Source organism: Festucalex cinctus, chromosome 18 (genome assembly GCF_051991245.1).
Source record: "Festucalex cinctus isolate MCC-2025b chromosome 18, RoL_Fcin_1.0, whole genome shotgun sequence".
Taxonomy (NCBI): Eukaryota; Metazoa; Chordata; class Actinopteri; order Syngnathiformes; family Syngnathidae; genus Festucalex; species Festucalex cinctus.
Genome location: NC_135428.1, coordinates 4593873 through 4610000, shown reverse-complemented (window position 1 = coordinate 4610000; position 16128 = coordinate 4593873). Strand labels below are relative to the sequence as shown.

The window sequence follows — 16128 nt, the reverse complement described above, 5'->3', positions numbered from 1 at the left end:
AAAAAAAGAAACGCCTTAGTATACATGGTCGTTTGAAAAAAAACAACAAAAAAAACAAACAAACAAAAAAACGCCTTAGTATACATGGTCGTTTGAAAAAACAAAAAACAAAAACAAACAAACAAACAAAAAAACGCCTTAGTATACATGGTCGTTTTTTTAAAAAAAAAAACGCCTTACTATACATGGTCGTTTTAAAAAAAAAAAAAAAAAAAACAAAGACAAAAAAAACGCCTTAGTATACATAGTCGGGTTTTTTTACAAAAAAAAACGCCTGAGTAAACATGGTTGTTTGAAAAAAAAAAAAAAAAAAAAAAAAAACGCCTTAGTATACATGGTCGTTTTTTAAAAAAAACGCCTTACTATACATGGTCGTTTGAAAAAAAAAAAAAACGCCTTAGTATACATGGTTGTTTTAAAAAAAAAAAAAAAACGCCTTAGTATACATGGTCGTTTGAAAAAAAAAAAAGCCTTAGTATACATGGTTGTTTTTTTGTTTTTTGTTTTTTTTAAAAAAAAGTCTTACTATAACATGGTCGTTTTTTTTTGTTTTTTTTTTTAAACAAAAAAAAACGCCTTACTATACATGGTCGTTTGGAAAAAAAAAAAAAAAGACGCCTTAGTATACATGGTCGTTTTTTTAAAAAAACGCCTTAGTATACATGGTCGTTTTTAAAAAATAAAAAAAAAACGCCTTACTATACATGGTCGTTTGAAAAACAAACAAACAACAAAAAAAAACGCCTTAGTATACATGGTCGTTTGAAAAACAAACAAAAACAAAAAAAACGCCTTAGTATACATGGTCGTTTTTTTTTTTTTTTTAAACGCCTTAGTATACATGGTTGTTTTTAAAAAAAAAACAAAACAAAAAACGCCATACTATACATGGTCGTTTGAAAAAAATTAATTAAAAAAAACGCCTTAGTATAAATGGTTGTTTTTAAAAAAAAAAAAAAAAAAAAAAACGCCTTACTATACATGGTCGTTTGAAAAAAAACAAAACGAACAAAAAAAAAACGCCTTAGTATACATGGTCGTTTAAAAAAAAAAAAAAAAAAAAACGCCTTGGTATACATGGTCGTTTTTTGTTTTTTTTTAATAATGCCTTACTATACATGGTCGTTTGGAAAACAAACAAAACAAAAAAAAAACGCCTTAGTATACATGGTCGTTTAAAAAAAAAAAAAAAAAAAAACGCCTTTCTATACATGGTCGTTTGGAAAAAATAAAACGAACACAAAAAAAAAAACGCCTTAGTATACATGGTCGTTTAAAAAAAAAAAAAAAAACAACACCTTAGTATACATAGTCGTTTGAAAAAAAAAAAAAAAAAAAACGCCTTGGTATACATGGTCGTTTTTTTTTTTTTTTTAAATAATGCCTTACTATACATGGTCGTTTGAAAAACAAAAACAAAAACAAAAAACGCCTTAGTATACATGGTCGTTTAAAAAAACCCAAAAAAAACCCGCCTTACTATACATGGTCGTTTGAAAAAAATAAAACGAACAAAAAAAACAAAAACGCCTTAGTATACATGGTCGTTTTTTGTTTTTTTTTAAAATGCCTTACTATACATGGTCGTTTGAAAAACAAACAACAACAAAAAAACCGCCTTAGTATACATGGTCGTTTAAAAAAAAAAAAAAAAAAAAAACGCCTTAGTATACATGGTCGTTTTTTTTTTTTTTTTTAATGCCTTACTATACATGGTCGTTTGAAAAACAAACAAACAAAAAAAAAACGCCTTAGTATACATGGTCGTTTTAAAAAAAAAACGCCTTACTATACATGGTCGTTTGAAAAAAAAAAGAAAAAAAGACGCCTTAGTATACATGGTCGTTTAAAAAAAAAAAACGCCTTAGTATACATGGTCGTTTTCAAAAAAAAAAATGCCTTAGTATACATGGTCGTTTAACACATTCACTGCCAGCCCAGCAAAAATGCATCATTTGACGTCTTTTTCCGTCAATGGCAGTGAATGAGTTAAAAAAAACAAAAAAACAATATATATATATATATATATATATATATATATATATATATATATATATATATATATATAAAATGTGATTCAATTAACTTAAATGGAGGGGTAGTTCCCCCTCACATAAACATGAAGCATTTGTGCTGGGAAAAAAAACCATAACACACAATTGAGTTGACTTTTTATTGAATAAATGATTTTAAAATGTAACAATGTTTAAAACTACATTATCTTCACATCCACTGCTTACTCAAATAACCCATCTATATATAGCCTTTCACCCACCTACCCCAACTCATTTGCATTTTTTTTTTGTATTAATTGTGTTTGTGTTTTGTATCCGTTTTGCTTTTTTTTTTTTTTTTTTTTTCCTGTTGGGGTCTTAGTATCATGATAAAAATGCTCGTTTCAAGTCTTATCACACTAACAGCAATTCAAGGAGGAGGAAGGGTCTAGCTCTACAGGGGTGGGATTTTTAGCTTTCCCAGTTCATGTTTTTTTTTTTTTTTCCATCAACGTTTCAAGTTACTAAAGCAGAGTAAAAACAAGAGTCCAAAATCAAAATGACAAGAAATTAACATTGGTATGAGGAGTTACACCAGGCAACCCTCCCAGCCCATCAGGCCACTGCAACTAAAAAAAAAGAAAAAAAAAAAAAGTTCATTTTGTACAGTGACACATCTTAGAGGTCAGTGTCTCAAAAATTCATAACATAGAAAACCACTAAAATAATTTCCAAACTAGATTCAAAATATTCGTTTGAAAAGAACTTTTGATGTACAAAAACAGTCATTTTCTTTGTTTTTTGTTTTTTTAAATCTCATGTAGTAAAAAGTTTCAAACAAGTTTATTGTAGTTCTTATTTCATTTGTCATAATCATTACTGATTCTTTTTTTTTTCCCCCCCACAACTACTCGTTTACTGTATCAGTGCGATTGTACACCAGTGCAGCTACTGGGTCCAGAGTAAAGAAAACAGGGGTTTTCATTTTTTTTTATGGCATAAAAATAAGAAAAAAAAAGTCCATCTTTTATACAAAGTATAACTGCTGGTCTTGTGGGGAAAAAAAACAAAACATTTATAAACCCATAAAGCTACGAGGCACACCATGGGAGTTTCATTTTTTTGAATTAGAGCAATAACAACAAACAAAAGAAAAAAAAAGTAATAAATTTGCAACCACTTTCGACCATCCTGGATGCCATGAACGGCTTCAGAGATACTTCCAATGAGAAATCATTGAAACATCGGGTTGCTTAACAAGTCCAGACAGCTGAGAGACCGATACGCACACGCAGACACACAAACGAATGTTTTTTCGTCAACTTGCACGGGTGTCTTTTTGGAAGGACAGGAAGTCGGGCCTTAAGAGCAGCATTTTGGACATGGCCGCTAGCATCTTTGGTTCAGTCAAAGAGGACAAGTTAACATGAACTTGAGCGTTCCGCTGAAAAACGACAAGCTGCAGCCTCCATAGGGAGCAGACACACTCAACTGCTACAACAAACTACAAAAAAAAAGTAAAAAAAAAAAAGTCCAATATCCCATGAGGTATCAATGCTTTGAAATTGTTCATCAGTACACAAGCATTGTGTTGTATGTAAAACTCGCTTGGGCCTTCTGCTTGATTTGAATATCAGGACTTATCATTTCATAAACAATCCAGCAGCTAGAAAAGAACTGAGGATGTGCTCAGGTTTGTTTTTTTTAAATAAATATGTTTTATGTGCCCCAACTTGTATTAATATTGTGTTATATTAGTAGAATATATAAGTTCAACAGCAAAATCCACACATATTTAATCCCTCTCAGGGGGCGGCCATTTTGCCACTTGCTGACATCATAGTTACTCTTGGCTCAGGTACTGACCAATCACTGCTCAGCTCCAGAAAACACGAGCTGTGCATGAGCAACTAACAGTGAAGTCATTTTCAGTCAACAGCAAGGGGCACAATGGCCGCCCACACAAATCTCCGGGGGCGGCCATTTTGCCACTTGCTGTCGAGTGAAGCTGACATCATAGTTACTCTTGGCTCAGGTACTGACCAATCACAGCTCAGCTCTAGAAAACGTGCTGTGCATGAGCAACTGTCAAGCCATTTTCAGTCGACAAAATGGCCGCCACCCACAAATCTCCGGGGGCGGCCATTTTGCCACTTGTTGTCCACTTTTAAGATGACATATCCCACATATGCAATATCAATCACAATACTGTGATTACACTAGTGGGGCTACATAGGACATATTGTTTAAAAAAAAAATGTGGGTGGACTTCTCTTTAAAGCAACATCCATCCGATCTACAGGGAGAGGCAAACGACGTATCAACACGTGAACAGACGAGGCCATGAGGCTGGGCCATGGTGTGTGTGTATGGGAGGGGAGTAAAAGAGGAGGTCAACGCAACTTCCTGTCCTTTCAAACCTGCATGGATGTTGACACTGGTAGGGACAAAAACAAAACAAAACAAAACAAAAAACAAAACAAAAACCACCTGTTAAACAGATCTGCATATTTCAAGGAGAGTAAAGGTAACACATGTAAGATTCTCTCACAACAGATCTCAGTTGAATGCTAACAGTACATTCCATAGTCTGCTGCTGGGAATCATCCCGCTTCATTATACGTGAAGGAATATCCGTTTTCCCATAGGGAACTCATCCCAATAGTCACCCACAATGGATTTGATGAAAGCAGGGGCTACGTTGTTTTTTTTTTTTTCTTCCTTCAATGTTAAAATGTGCCGCATTTCGCGGCAATATACGGAAGAGAAAATCTTACATGTAACATCTTTTTTTGTTTTGTTTTTTTTGTATATATGATATGATCGATGAGTCCGCATGACCAGTCACAAGCTGTGACCACCCCAATATGAGGTCTGATAGCACCATATTTGTCTATTAACGCTCTTAAATGGTTCATAAGAGTGTCCAAGCATAATATATACTGTATATCATGGAGAAAACCATAGGTCTCATACTCATACATACATGCAACTTAAACACATTGCATGTGTATACAAAGACATATATGTTAAAGAGCATGGTCAATTTGGTTTTGCAGCAGATCATTTCTGGTTGTGCTGTGATTAAATGGAGCAGGAGATTGTTGCTCTGCCTGTGGTTTGACCTTCCAAAGGGGGAGGAGCGTGGTGGGACGTGTCCGAGCAGCTTTTCACGACGACATATCAACCAATCTAGTGGCGCCATGATTGGAACAAGGCAAGTCCAAACCCACAAGGTGGTTGTGTGGTGGGGGGGTTGGTTAGGCAACAAAAAGCGAGCATCCTCTCCTGGTCCATTTTGTTAACGCGTTCATTTAAGGCAACACAACTTTAAACGTCATTTCGGGTGAGCTGTGGATGGAGTGCCGAAAGCCCTTGACGTTTTTTTTTTTTTTTTTTTGCATAAAGAAAAATGTGAAGAATCTGCCAGTTGGGTAAAGGCTGTTACAAAACGTGTTGGTCAAGTAACGAGAACCTCTCAAAAAAAAAAAATTCCAGTCGGTCAACTAAAACAAACATACAAGGCCCAGTGTGTGTGTGTGTGTGTGCGTGCATGCGGATGTGATTCGCAACAACAATTTGACTGGAAATGTCTTCTTGGGACTTATTTGATGGCAAGACCCCATGCGGACATTCTGTCCATACTAATTCGATTATAGTGACACAGCTGACAAAACATAGCACTTCCTATGTAGAATCTAAATGACAACACAAAATAAGGTTTGAATATGTGAATATCTAGGGGAGGTCAAGTACACAAACAATATATAAGACATTAGAATGTCAACATGTCTGATGGAGAGAATATGGCTTTAAGTTTCCCTGTCACGTGGTCCTATCGTGGTCTCTGGATCTGCTCACAAAACTACACACCTCTTACCAACATTACCTTGCACCATTTTAGAAGACAAAATAAAATATTCATCAAGCTTATCCTTGATAGATTTATGAACACAAAACAGTTATGATGGGGAGGTCAACCAAAAACTACCAAAGGTTAAATTCATTTTCTCATTCATTTCAGTTTCTTCAACACAAAGAATACATCATTTCTTCTACTAAACTAACACTCTAAAAAGCTAATACCACCTCAGCATCAGCCTTTTTTTTTTTTTTTTGAGAGGAATCAGAGTAGACGACGACACAGCCTTTGAGAATAACAGTGACCCTGCTACATGGTTTAGTCCGGAAAAGAAAACATGATTAAATGTAAAATAGTAGCAAAGCCCAAACAAAATATAACGCAGGGTTAATCCACTGAACGAGACGTCCTTCCATCCACAGAATCAAACGCCTGTTTAGCTTTGCTGAGCAGACACGATAATAAAAGGTTAAAAAAAAAAAAAAATGTTTTGAATACAAATGAAGGGCTTTGTATGCTGCAAAAACCACAAGGCAAGAAAAACAACAAAAGGAGGTGAATTTCTTGCCGTAATCAATTGATGCGTCGTAGCAGACCGTTGCCAAGTCGACGTCTTGCGAGACAGCCAGCATGGCAACGGAAACTATCATCATAAAATGGTACAGTAGTAGAAATAGCTAGACCAGGAGGGGGCGGGCTCTCCTGGGAAAAGGTCCGCGGAGAGGTCCAATGATTGGTCATGCGGCTCGCTGTCAGGAATAATGGTTGTAGGGTGGAAGAGGGTGCCCGATGCCATTCTGGTAGTGATGATGTTGGCGGTGGGCTATGTATTCCGCATAGCCCATTGTCATCTTCTCGCTACGGTACCTAAGAATGGCAAAAAGACATACTGTCAGCACATTTTATCCTCACCCATAGGCAGTTAAGTGTTAGAAATACTGATGGATTTGTTATGTTCTGTGGTTGGATCCCAAAAACGCAGACACACAAGATTTGAACGCTTTATTCACACAACTTGACTAAACGAGAAACGAGGATCGCGAGACACTAAGCTAACTTGGGCTGTGGAAGTACACAGAGAGACAGGGTTAATAATCTGACAAAACACACACTTCTCAGTTTGGCTTAAAAAGACTGAATCGATCTCATTGGTTGTGGTTAGCCATGTGGGTAACAGTACTGACATGGATTTCTCCTGTTGGCTGTTGACCCAGTAAAGAGATGAAAGATTCTTGACATCACAGAGCTCCTGACATCACCAGTTGAAACCAGTTGAAACTAGATGCCGATTACAACAGTTCAAAACATCAGTTCTAAACAGACACTTGCCCTCATTGTCATGACCCAAACTTAACCCTGGCGTGACCCAGTCATGAGTCAAGACCCAAACATTACCCCCCCTGCATGACCCTAGTTATGACAGGATTAAGTCAAAAGTACTCTATTGTGTCTTGTGCCACAAAACTGTAGGAGCTAACAGCACTGATTTTTCAACTATAGCTCTGAGCGGGTTTAAAAAAACAAAACAAAACGGTCATACATGGGGCGGGATGCGCTTGTATGAGTCAAGGTTGGCACACAAATGGGCTGATTCAAGCGGTAAACAAAATTGCATAATAAAGCATATTATTTAAAGCGTCATGCTTACCTGGTTAACTTAATGGTCTTCCTGAAATCATTTGTGATGGGAGCTTTGTAACCTCCCTTTCGTAGTAAGGAATCTATGGTTTGAATGTGGTCCCAACCTACGGAAGAACATTACTTATGTCCATGAATAAGAAGCATACGGTCAGATATTTATACATGAGCATAATTGTGTTAAGAGACTTCAATTTCAATCGATACTTCCTTCCGCAAAATGTGTATTTTTATTATTATTATTTTTTAATCTTACATGATTTACATACACAGAAAATGTGTTGGTACTCCTCCAAAAACACAATGGTCACTGAAATAACTAAGATTTTATGAAAATTAACCAATTAAAATCAGACATTCCTTTTGTATTAGGACTTCTGAAACCTGTCCAATCTTTTTTTAAGTTATGTGTTGGGTCATTATATTGTTGGACGTCTTGAAGTTTCATTATGCCTTGCAGAGACTCAATCCTTTCTTTCCACTGGTTGATTGTAGGGGGTAATGGTTTATACCAACATACCGGTAGTTGTTTTTTTGTTTGTTTTTTATCCCCCCACAAAAGAACTTTCAAAAGATAAATCTTATTTTTACTCATGTGAGCCAGGGGGGACACCCCAAAGATAAATATCTTCGGGCTCCATTAAATCTGGGTGTTTAATGTCATGCAAAGTTCACTCCTAAGTTTCGGACAGTCACAAAAGAGCGGTGTGTGATCTCCAATTTGTCCACAGTCTCCAACACATATATGATTTTGTCTTATCAAATTTGGAAATGATGAAAGGTGTTTAAAAAAAAAAAAAAAATCAAACGTTAACTTTGCATAGAAATTCTTTCCACATTGTACTGTTGGTTAATTTGTGTCCACTTTCATATATTTGCCTCTATACTTGGTCTTCTAATTAAATAAACTAATAAACAAACTGACTTTTATTGGTTAAATTTCAGTACATTTTTATTTGTTTTTACTTTTGTTAGTATCAAGATATTTCAGTGACCATTGTTTTTTCCATTAATTTAAGAGTGTGGACAACTTCGTGAGACACAAAAAAATAGTAACTATCTTTAAAAATAATGATAATAATAACAATAATAATAATTATCAATAATAATAGATTAGCTACAAATCTTCAACATATATAAAAAAAACCTAATGCTTTTACCTTGCTCCTTTGCAACCTCTGGCAGGTAGGTGGCGGTGCGTTTGGATCCTTTCTCATTGAAAAACTCTATCCTAATACCGTGGACACCCACCTGTGAAAATAAAATAGTCAACAATTTAGAAAAAAATATATTTTTCGGCTGAATTCATTCAAAAATAAAGTGACATGTAGGCCTCAAAAATAAGAACGGGCACATGTATGCTAAATTAGGGCTGTCAAAATCCAAAGCATTAATTAATTTAAAATCTTTAAAGCTGGAGATTAATTTAAATTCATCAAAGCGTTAAAAAAATAACTCAGTTAACTCAATTTTGATTTACTTCCTGTTACGGCCTATAACCTACAACCAAACTTAGCCACTGGCGCATAGATGGACAAACGTGGACTATAGGTAGTTTTACTTGCTGACGCTTGTTGGAGAAATCTCAAGTAATTCGCGCTTAATTTGTGGGGTGGGGTGGGGGGGGGGGGGGGGGTATTTGTGTAAAGCTGAGTTTATTTTGGCCTTTTATTCAACAGGTGTATTTTTACGGGAGAAGAATTCCATTCAAGGATCAAAGAATGCCATTAGAACAGGATTTGATTCTAAATGTACTTTCTATTTGAGTGCTTTACATAAATTCCAAGATTTTACTCAAGTAAAATATGTTACCAGCTTTGTAGAAAAACAAAGTACAAGTCGAAAAATGTGATTAATCACGATTAATCCTGGAAAATGTTGTGATTAATTAGTTAATTTTTAATCGTGTAACAGCACTAGCGTTAATTTCACATGCTTTCTGTAATGTTAACTAACCCACACACTGTATACATTAGGGGTGTGAATTGCCTAGTACCTGACGATTCGATTCGTATCACGATTCACAGGTCACGATTCGATTCGATACCGATTAATCCCGATACGAATTTATAAGTCGATTGTTGCGATTTTTTTTCATTCAAATTTAGAAAATACTAATCAGTAAGCTTGTAGAGTGTAAGATTTATATGAAAATGTATTATTTATCTGAAATTTCAGTCTTATAGAGGTTGTAATCTGTTTCATGTTTGAACAGCATTAAAATAAAATATTAAGGCTTAATGTTCCGTTCATATAACATGTGTGTCACTCACCTCCCAGTCAAGGTAATCACCGACGTCTTCAAAGTTGGTGAGAAGAGACACTGAGCAGAAGAGGCGTGGCAGCTCATCCCTTGTCATGGGGGGAAAGCGGCTGTCTTTAAGGGCACTGCAGTCAAAAGAAAAGAAAACAAAACAAAACAAAGGAAAGGAAAGTCACATTTTTATGGCGTCCCCAAGGAGGGTCAACGGGGTCTGTTTTCTAAAAACTCAAGTTGGGTGCGGTCACATAGCAATCGGAATCTGTGCACAATTCCAGTAAGCCGACATGGAGACTGCGAAGCTGGCAAATCAGCTGTCTGATCTCGGTTGCTTACTGCAAGTGGAGAAATTCCACATAAGAGGCAAAAACTTTTTATTTTTAAACAACATTGTGCCAACAAAGTATCACAGCAAACAAAAGCAAAATGTTTGCAGACTTTGATTTATTTGCACACTGGAATCTACAATTTTGTCGAGTTACACCATGTCTGGAACTTGAATACTGAAGATGTTTGCAGGGGTCATCTGGGGGTAGTGAAGGACAGCTGTTAACACATGATCACTTGATTTAATTCAGTATGTGTGTTAGTGATTCTGTCTTGCGCCAATTTGCTAAAAGGTATTAAGGACGAACACTATAACGAGTACCCAAAGCTTCATATCAACAATGCGGTATGGGTGAAGGAATAGTGTGCACTGCTGCCTCGCAGCAAGGTCGCCGGTTCGCTTCAAGCTTGAACCGCTTAGAAAACCAAACTCCGCTTCTCCCACTGATAAACACATGTGAGGTCAATTTCAACCGCTCCTCGAGGATGGGTTCTATGGAGACAACACATTTTGCTGTGCACTTGTGACTACAAAAAATAATTAAGAAGCACTGTTATAGCACAAACTGTGATTTTTCTGTGCATGAACTATTACGATTGTCATATTGTGTTTAATACTTTAACCAACCAATTCCATAATCCAACTCACCTGGTAAGGGTGTACTCCCTGAGTCCTGAGTGCAGATTCATGGCAGAAAATGTACCTATACAACCCCTCAACCGCTTGTCTCTGCCTATTTTCCATGTGACAAACAGCGGGCTGAAAAACAAAAGAAAGAGCATTCATGCAGTTAATGGGGACTTTATACCTTTCTGATCGAAGGAACAGATCACTGGCCTGTAAGAAGATCTGTTTAAATCAAGCTGATCATAAAAAAAAGGGTAGACAGAGAAACAATTAGCATTTGTAGTTTGTCTTTGAATGAAATATGCAAAAGAAACTGAAAATGTCGAGTGAAGGAATCAACACCACAGGTACATCCAGGCATGCATATCTGACTTCACATGATTGTGAACAAATAGGGGATATTATGCCACAAATCCTCATCAATACGCATTATTCTGTATAGAAACGCAACTAACTGATCGTGGAGTGCTTGTACTTTAAGTGATTCACTTCACAGTGAATGGCACACCCAATTTAAACTTTAAAATACTGTAGGATTTCCTGGCACTTGCAAAATCTGAATCACCAAATGCTTGTGTGTCATACTTGGCTGCCGCCACAATTTTCCATAAAATGAGCCAACAACCGAATGAAAGTGTATCCACCCCTCCTTATTGAAACTCAGCATAATCACACTTTCATGGTCAGCTCTTACAGACTGGCTCCGTTCTCATTAAAGCAAACTGGTTCATCAAAACACGCAACAATTTATTCACATGGAGTGAGTCAGATACTTGACTGCTGACAGACAAGTACGTACATTCAGAACATGGATTTCAGCCATTCATGACAAAACATCTAAAGTCCAAACCACACAATGCAGTGACGCACTTAGCATGATTACACAGATGACATAATGTTCTGTTTATTGAGGCTCTTTTCTTACAGTGAGCATTGGGGCTTGGAGGGCAAATTTTTAACTACCACAACTACTGAGACATGGCCTCTGCTGTTCTGCAGTCTTTTGTGGGAAAGTCAGCGGATTTTCCTGTTATGAAAGGTAAAATTAGTCACGCTTGCAAGGTCTGTCAGGGGAAACATTATGAGATGTTTTCATGAGGAATGGGAAAATGTAGCGTGGCAGCACCCATTCTCAGATTCCAGGACTTTAAGATGGCATGTACAAAAAAAAAAAAAAAAAAAAGTTGAATGGTCTTTAATAATTATGATGGTTCTATATGATGGAATAAAAAGCATTTTATCGGTTTTGTTGTATGGTATAGACTAGGAATGCAGTGATATCAATACATGTATTGGTTTTGGTGTCGACACAAAATATATTGATACACGCAGATACCATTTATTTGTACTCACTTTAATTTGTAGGTAATGCAGAGGTAACACAGAATCTGTTTTCTTATTACCCAGAAGACTCAAGGTTTTTCTTTGTCTCTTATCTAGTGTTTATATGGTGCCTATAGTGTTTGGACTGAGACACCACCACATAACTGAAATGCCTTGTGTTACAGGCTACATTTAAATATGTCTTAGAAAAACATGCAATTGAATCTTAAAATGTAAGCAAGTACAAGTTGTGTTACTCTAAAATATGTTATTTAAGTGACAACTGTGCAAATTAAATAGATTTTTTTTGTTTTATGTTTTCTATTAATGTTTGATTAATTCAAAAATCTTCACAATTGAAAGACAATCAAATCAAGTATTAGTAATCACAATCAGCAAGTATGTCATTTTAAGTACTGAACAAAAGTGGGATTAACTGTACTGCATCCCAAGTATGTACTAAATGTACGACTGCATCTGACATGAAAAGTCAAGGATAAAGCCTGTGTTATAAATGTGTGCTACTGTTCAATCATTCTGTATATAAACTAAAGTTCTAGTTTGGGACTCAAATAATGACTTTTGCTACAAATGCTTAATGGGGATACTTTAATGTAATCAATGCATAATTGTTCGGGTTATAAAGTCAGTAAACCTTTACAGTTATCAGCCCAAAATTGTGCAACAAAGAGAGTAATTTAACACTAATAATAATCCTTGCTGCAGTAGTATTCTACGTTTGTATTTGTGGCCGATTGCACGCCTGAAAACAGATGCAAACGATTGTGAACAGCCTCTTCGTGGAGGCTAAACCATCGCAGACCCAACATATCAGATTACAATCTTTGAATGAGGTGTGTTCAAAAAATGTCTCATGCTCATTGTTAGCTTGGTCAAGATGACATTTATTTTTTTTAAAGTCCAAACTATTAAAAATACGATTGACATTTATCTAAAGTTACTCGGCACTGTAAGTATTCGTAATAAATAACATGTTGAAATCGGAATGGCTTAAAGTACTAATGTACTCGGCAAGGACCATGTTTCTTTGTTGTTGGTGCTAACGACAGTCCTTAGCTCTTTCATTCAACTTCACGTATCAGACAAATAACTAGTGGCAAAATTGAGGATTATATGGCCATAAAAGTGGGGACTTTTAATATACGGGATGTTTGTTATCAGTCATTTAATCACTTCAATCTTGTTATGCGCTTCCTCATCGAGCTACACTAAGCTAACCAAGCCAAGCTTTGAATGTAGCAATATGGAGTTCATTGAATGTACAGCTAACAGGATTAAAAAGAGCACGAAGGCTGCACGTGAATATATCGCGGCTTTGTTGATCGATTAATATTCCAAGTGTTTCTGTGCAAATGGGCTTGTTATATGATTGAATAAATTACAACGGAATCTTGGTCGTTCCACCCTTTTGTTTAGGCATGCTAACAGTAGCTAGTAGCCGACAGGCTTAGCTACATTAGCCGGCGATAGAAGAGTTAAAAGGCAATATTATAAACTGTGCCTGGAAGCGACCAGGAATCCGGATAATATATGAAAGGCATTCTTTGATGTGCGTGTGCGTTACTATGTGCTCGTCAAATCATTTTAACGCGGTGTTTATGTTGAAGTAGTCTAGGCCAGTGCAGTCACTAAGGTTATCTTCGACAAGGCCCAAAATTCCAACTGGCCACAGTCGAGAGATTTTCACATTAAAATCGTTCATGTCAAAATATCTCTCGGTTGTGACAGTCTGTGCCCTGAACTCGGACGCAAAGGTAGGGAAAGCTGCCGCTAAACACATTTCGTGTGACAGTACAATAGTGTTCCTTTGAGCATGCAGCAAAACCAACAAGACAATAAGTTATGACTTACTAGGGATCATTTGTAAACCTGGGTGTTCTTGGAGGTTGGTATCCGTACAGATGGCAATAGAGCACGTCAAAGCAGAAGCAGCACATCTCCGCCGAAACGACCATTTTCCTGCCTCCGCTTCCCGATCCAGGTCCTGGGCTGAGATTCGGGCTGAGACCGGACGAAGTGTAGCCGGCCGGGGCTGGAGACAGAGCCGACAGAGCGCTTGTGCCGCCGCTACCACTATTACTACCACCGCCGCTAACGTTACCCCCGGGTCCCCCCAGGCCGTTCGCCCTGCTCACGTTCGGCGCTCCCGCAACAGTCGCCGAGGAGCCAATCCCCAGCTCCGATCCACAATGTCCGGTTCCTGCCACCCCGCTTCCCGCCCCCACCCCGCCGGGACCCCCCGACCCGGGCGATCCCGACAGCTTCTGCTTCTTCACCCCGCAGCACCCGGCCGCCATCTTGGAACAATCTGCACCTACACACCGCTTCCGACCCATAACCGTCACCGCGGGAAGGGTGGGGGGGACGCCGACCACACGTACAAATCCCACTGCGTTGATACGTGTGGCGGACGATTTCCTACTCCACTGTCACGCTGTTTTTTCCCCTTGTTTTATTTTTGTCAAACGTCGAAGTGAGCGATGTGGTGAGAAGACTGCAGTGTCACCCTAGCGCTGCTATAAGAATGCGTGACTTTACTAAGCGAAAGCAACCATTTTTTCCATATCGGTTAGCTTCGAGCACCAGCAAAATACAGTCAACACGACACCCTCCGAGGCTGTCAAGTCACTTGTCAACAAGCATATAAGTTCCGGCCGCGTTTGACAGGAGCCGGGTGGTCCAGATGTAAAGCCGACAGGCAGTGGAGCCCCACAGCACACCTCTTCAACTGGAAGCCTGGAGCTCAAGTACGCCGTACCCATAAAGCTTCAGCACCGATTGCGCACAGTGTCATGGACGCTCATTCCTATTCCACCAGCTTGTTTGCTACTGCCTGGACAACTTCTAATTACACAACACTTTGCTGGGATTCCAGACGCTGGGACCACGCAGACTAAAATGGCATCTGTCCATGCGGGGCTGCCATGGCACAATGGACCGCGTCGGCGCAGAGCAAGACATTTCAGGAACATTAGCGCTCAGTTTGCACCTGCATCACAGTCTGTTCTTGGACCTGACTCAACAGAACCCCCCGATAACGCACCCCGCGTCAAACGTCGAGCGGAAAGTTTGCGCTAAAGGTTTGTCTAAAGGCCGTCATCCGTTTAAGTGGGTACATAACGAAGCGCATTCTCGTCCTTGAGCCGGGAGAAATCCTCGCTGCGCACCCGTCTCTCGGCTGCTAACACTCGGTGCCGTTCGGTTAAGAAAGCCCTGTGATCGGTCTGTGGGCACAGGCGTCGGTGTCGTTGGCACGACGGAAACGGATTCAGGAAAATAGGTTGCGCCCCCTTGCTACGCAGAATGCGCAAAGGTTTTTTTGGGGGGCGGGAGGGGGGTGTTTGGAGTGGCGAGGTGACAACGCGCGTTCCTCAAAACGGCGCGCGCACGCTTGACTTCCGCTCACGTCTTCATGCGCGTGCATGAAATCGTGTACTTCCCAATGTTTATCAGTGCATAAAAAATGCATCGATTATTTTAATATCTTGTTCTCAATAAGTTCAAACGAAAATATAATTTTAAAGGCCAATTGTTTAAATACTTTTTTTTTGTATTTTACCGTTTTCTTGATATTTACTGTTCACATGAATTTAAAAGTATTTTCTTATATCTTTGAAAGACCTGTCTCATTGCACCTTAGGATCATTCTGAATCTTTTTAATTTATATTTAATAATTATTGAAATTGAATTGTGAAAATATTTATCTCATCCTTGCTGATGTCAATGTTTGTGTAACATTTAAGTGATTATAATACATGTTACTTTCATTAATAAACTAAATCATTACTCATACTCAATCATCAAATCATTAATCATACTGCCGCTGCAAAATTTTATTTGGAACTTAATGTTTGTGAAGTTTTTATCGTGTCCTTGATAATTAAAAATAATTGATGCTCCATAATTAACTCATTTGCTCTCAAAAACGTGTAAATATGTTCTATTTTAAACAGCACTGTCCCAAAGACGTATTTAGATGTTGTTTTTTGTAATGTTTTTTTTGTTTGTTTTGTTTTGGGGGTTTTTAATGCTAGAGCATACAGAAGGCGTTGATGCAGCCCCTGAACTGAAGAG

The 16128-nt window shown here is 38.0% G+C and overlaps 1 protein-coding gene across 2 annotated transcripts; it reads right to left on the bottom strand.

The window, feature by feature from the left end:
- Positions 1-2159: 2159 nt before the first annotated feature.
- On the bottom strand, positions 2160-15378 carry ammecr1 (AMMECR nuclear protein 1). Of its 2 annotated transcripts, none has more exons than XM_077504156.1 (6): positions 13905-15372; positions 10731-10841; positions 9768-9882; positions 8655-8745; positions 7505-7601; positions 2160-6723 (listed from the first exon to the last, which is right to left on the bottom strand). In XM_077504156.1, the coding sequence occupies exons 1-6, from the start codon at positions 14387-14389 to the stop codon at positions 6609-6611; spliced, it is 1014 nt and encodes a 337-aa protein (XP_077360282.1). In that variant the 5' UTR covers positions 14390-15372; the 3' UTR covers positions 2160-6608. The 2 variants fall into 2 exon arrangements, with proteins under 2 accessions (XP_077360282.1, XP_077360283.1); XM_077504157.1 differs by lacking the exon at positions 2160-6723 and adding an exon at positions 6745-7134 and having other exon boundaries at positions 13905-15378.
- Positions 15379-16128: the final 750 nt, after the last annotated feature.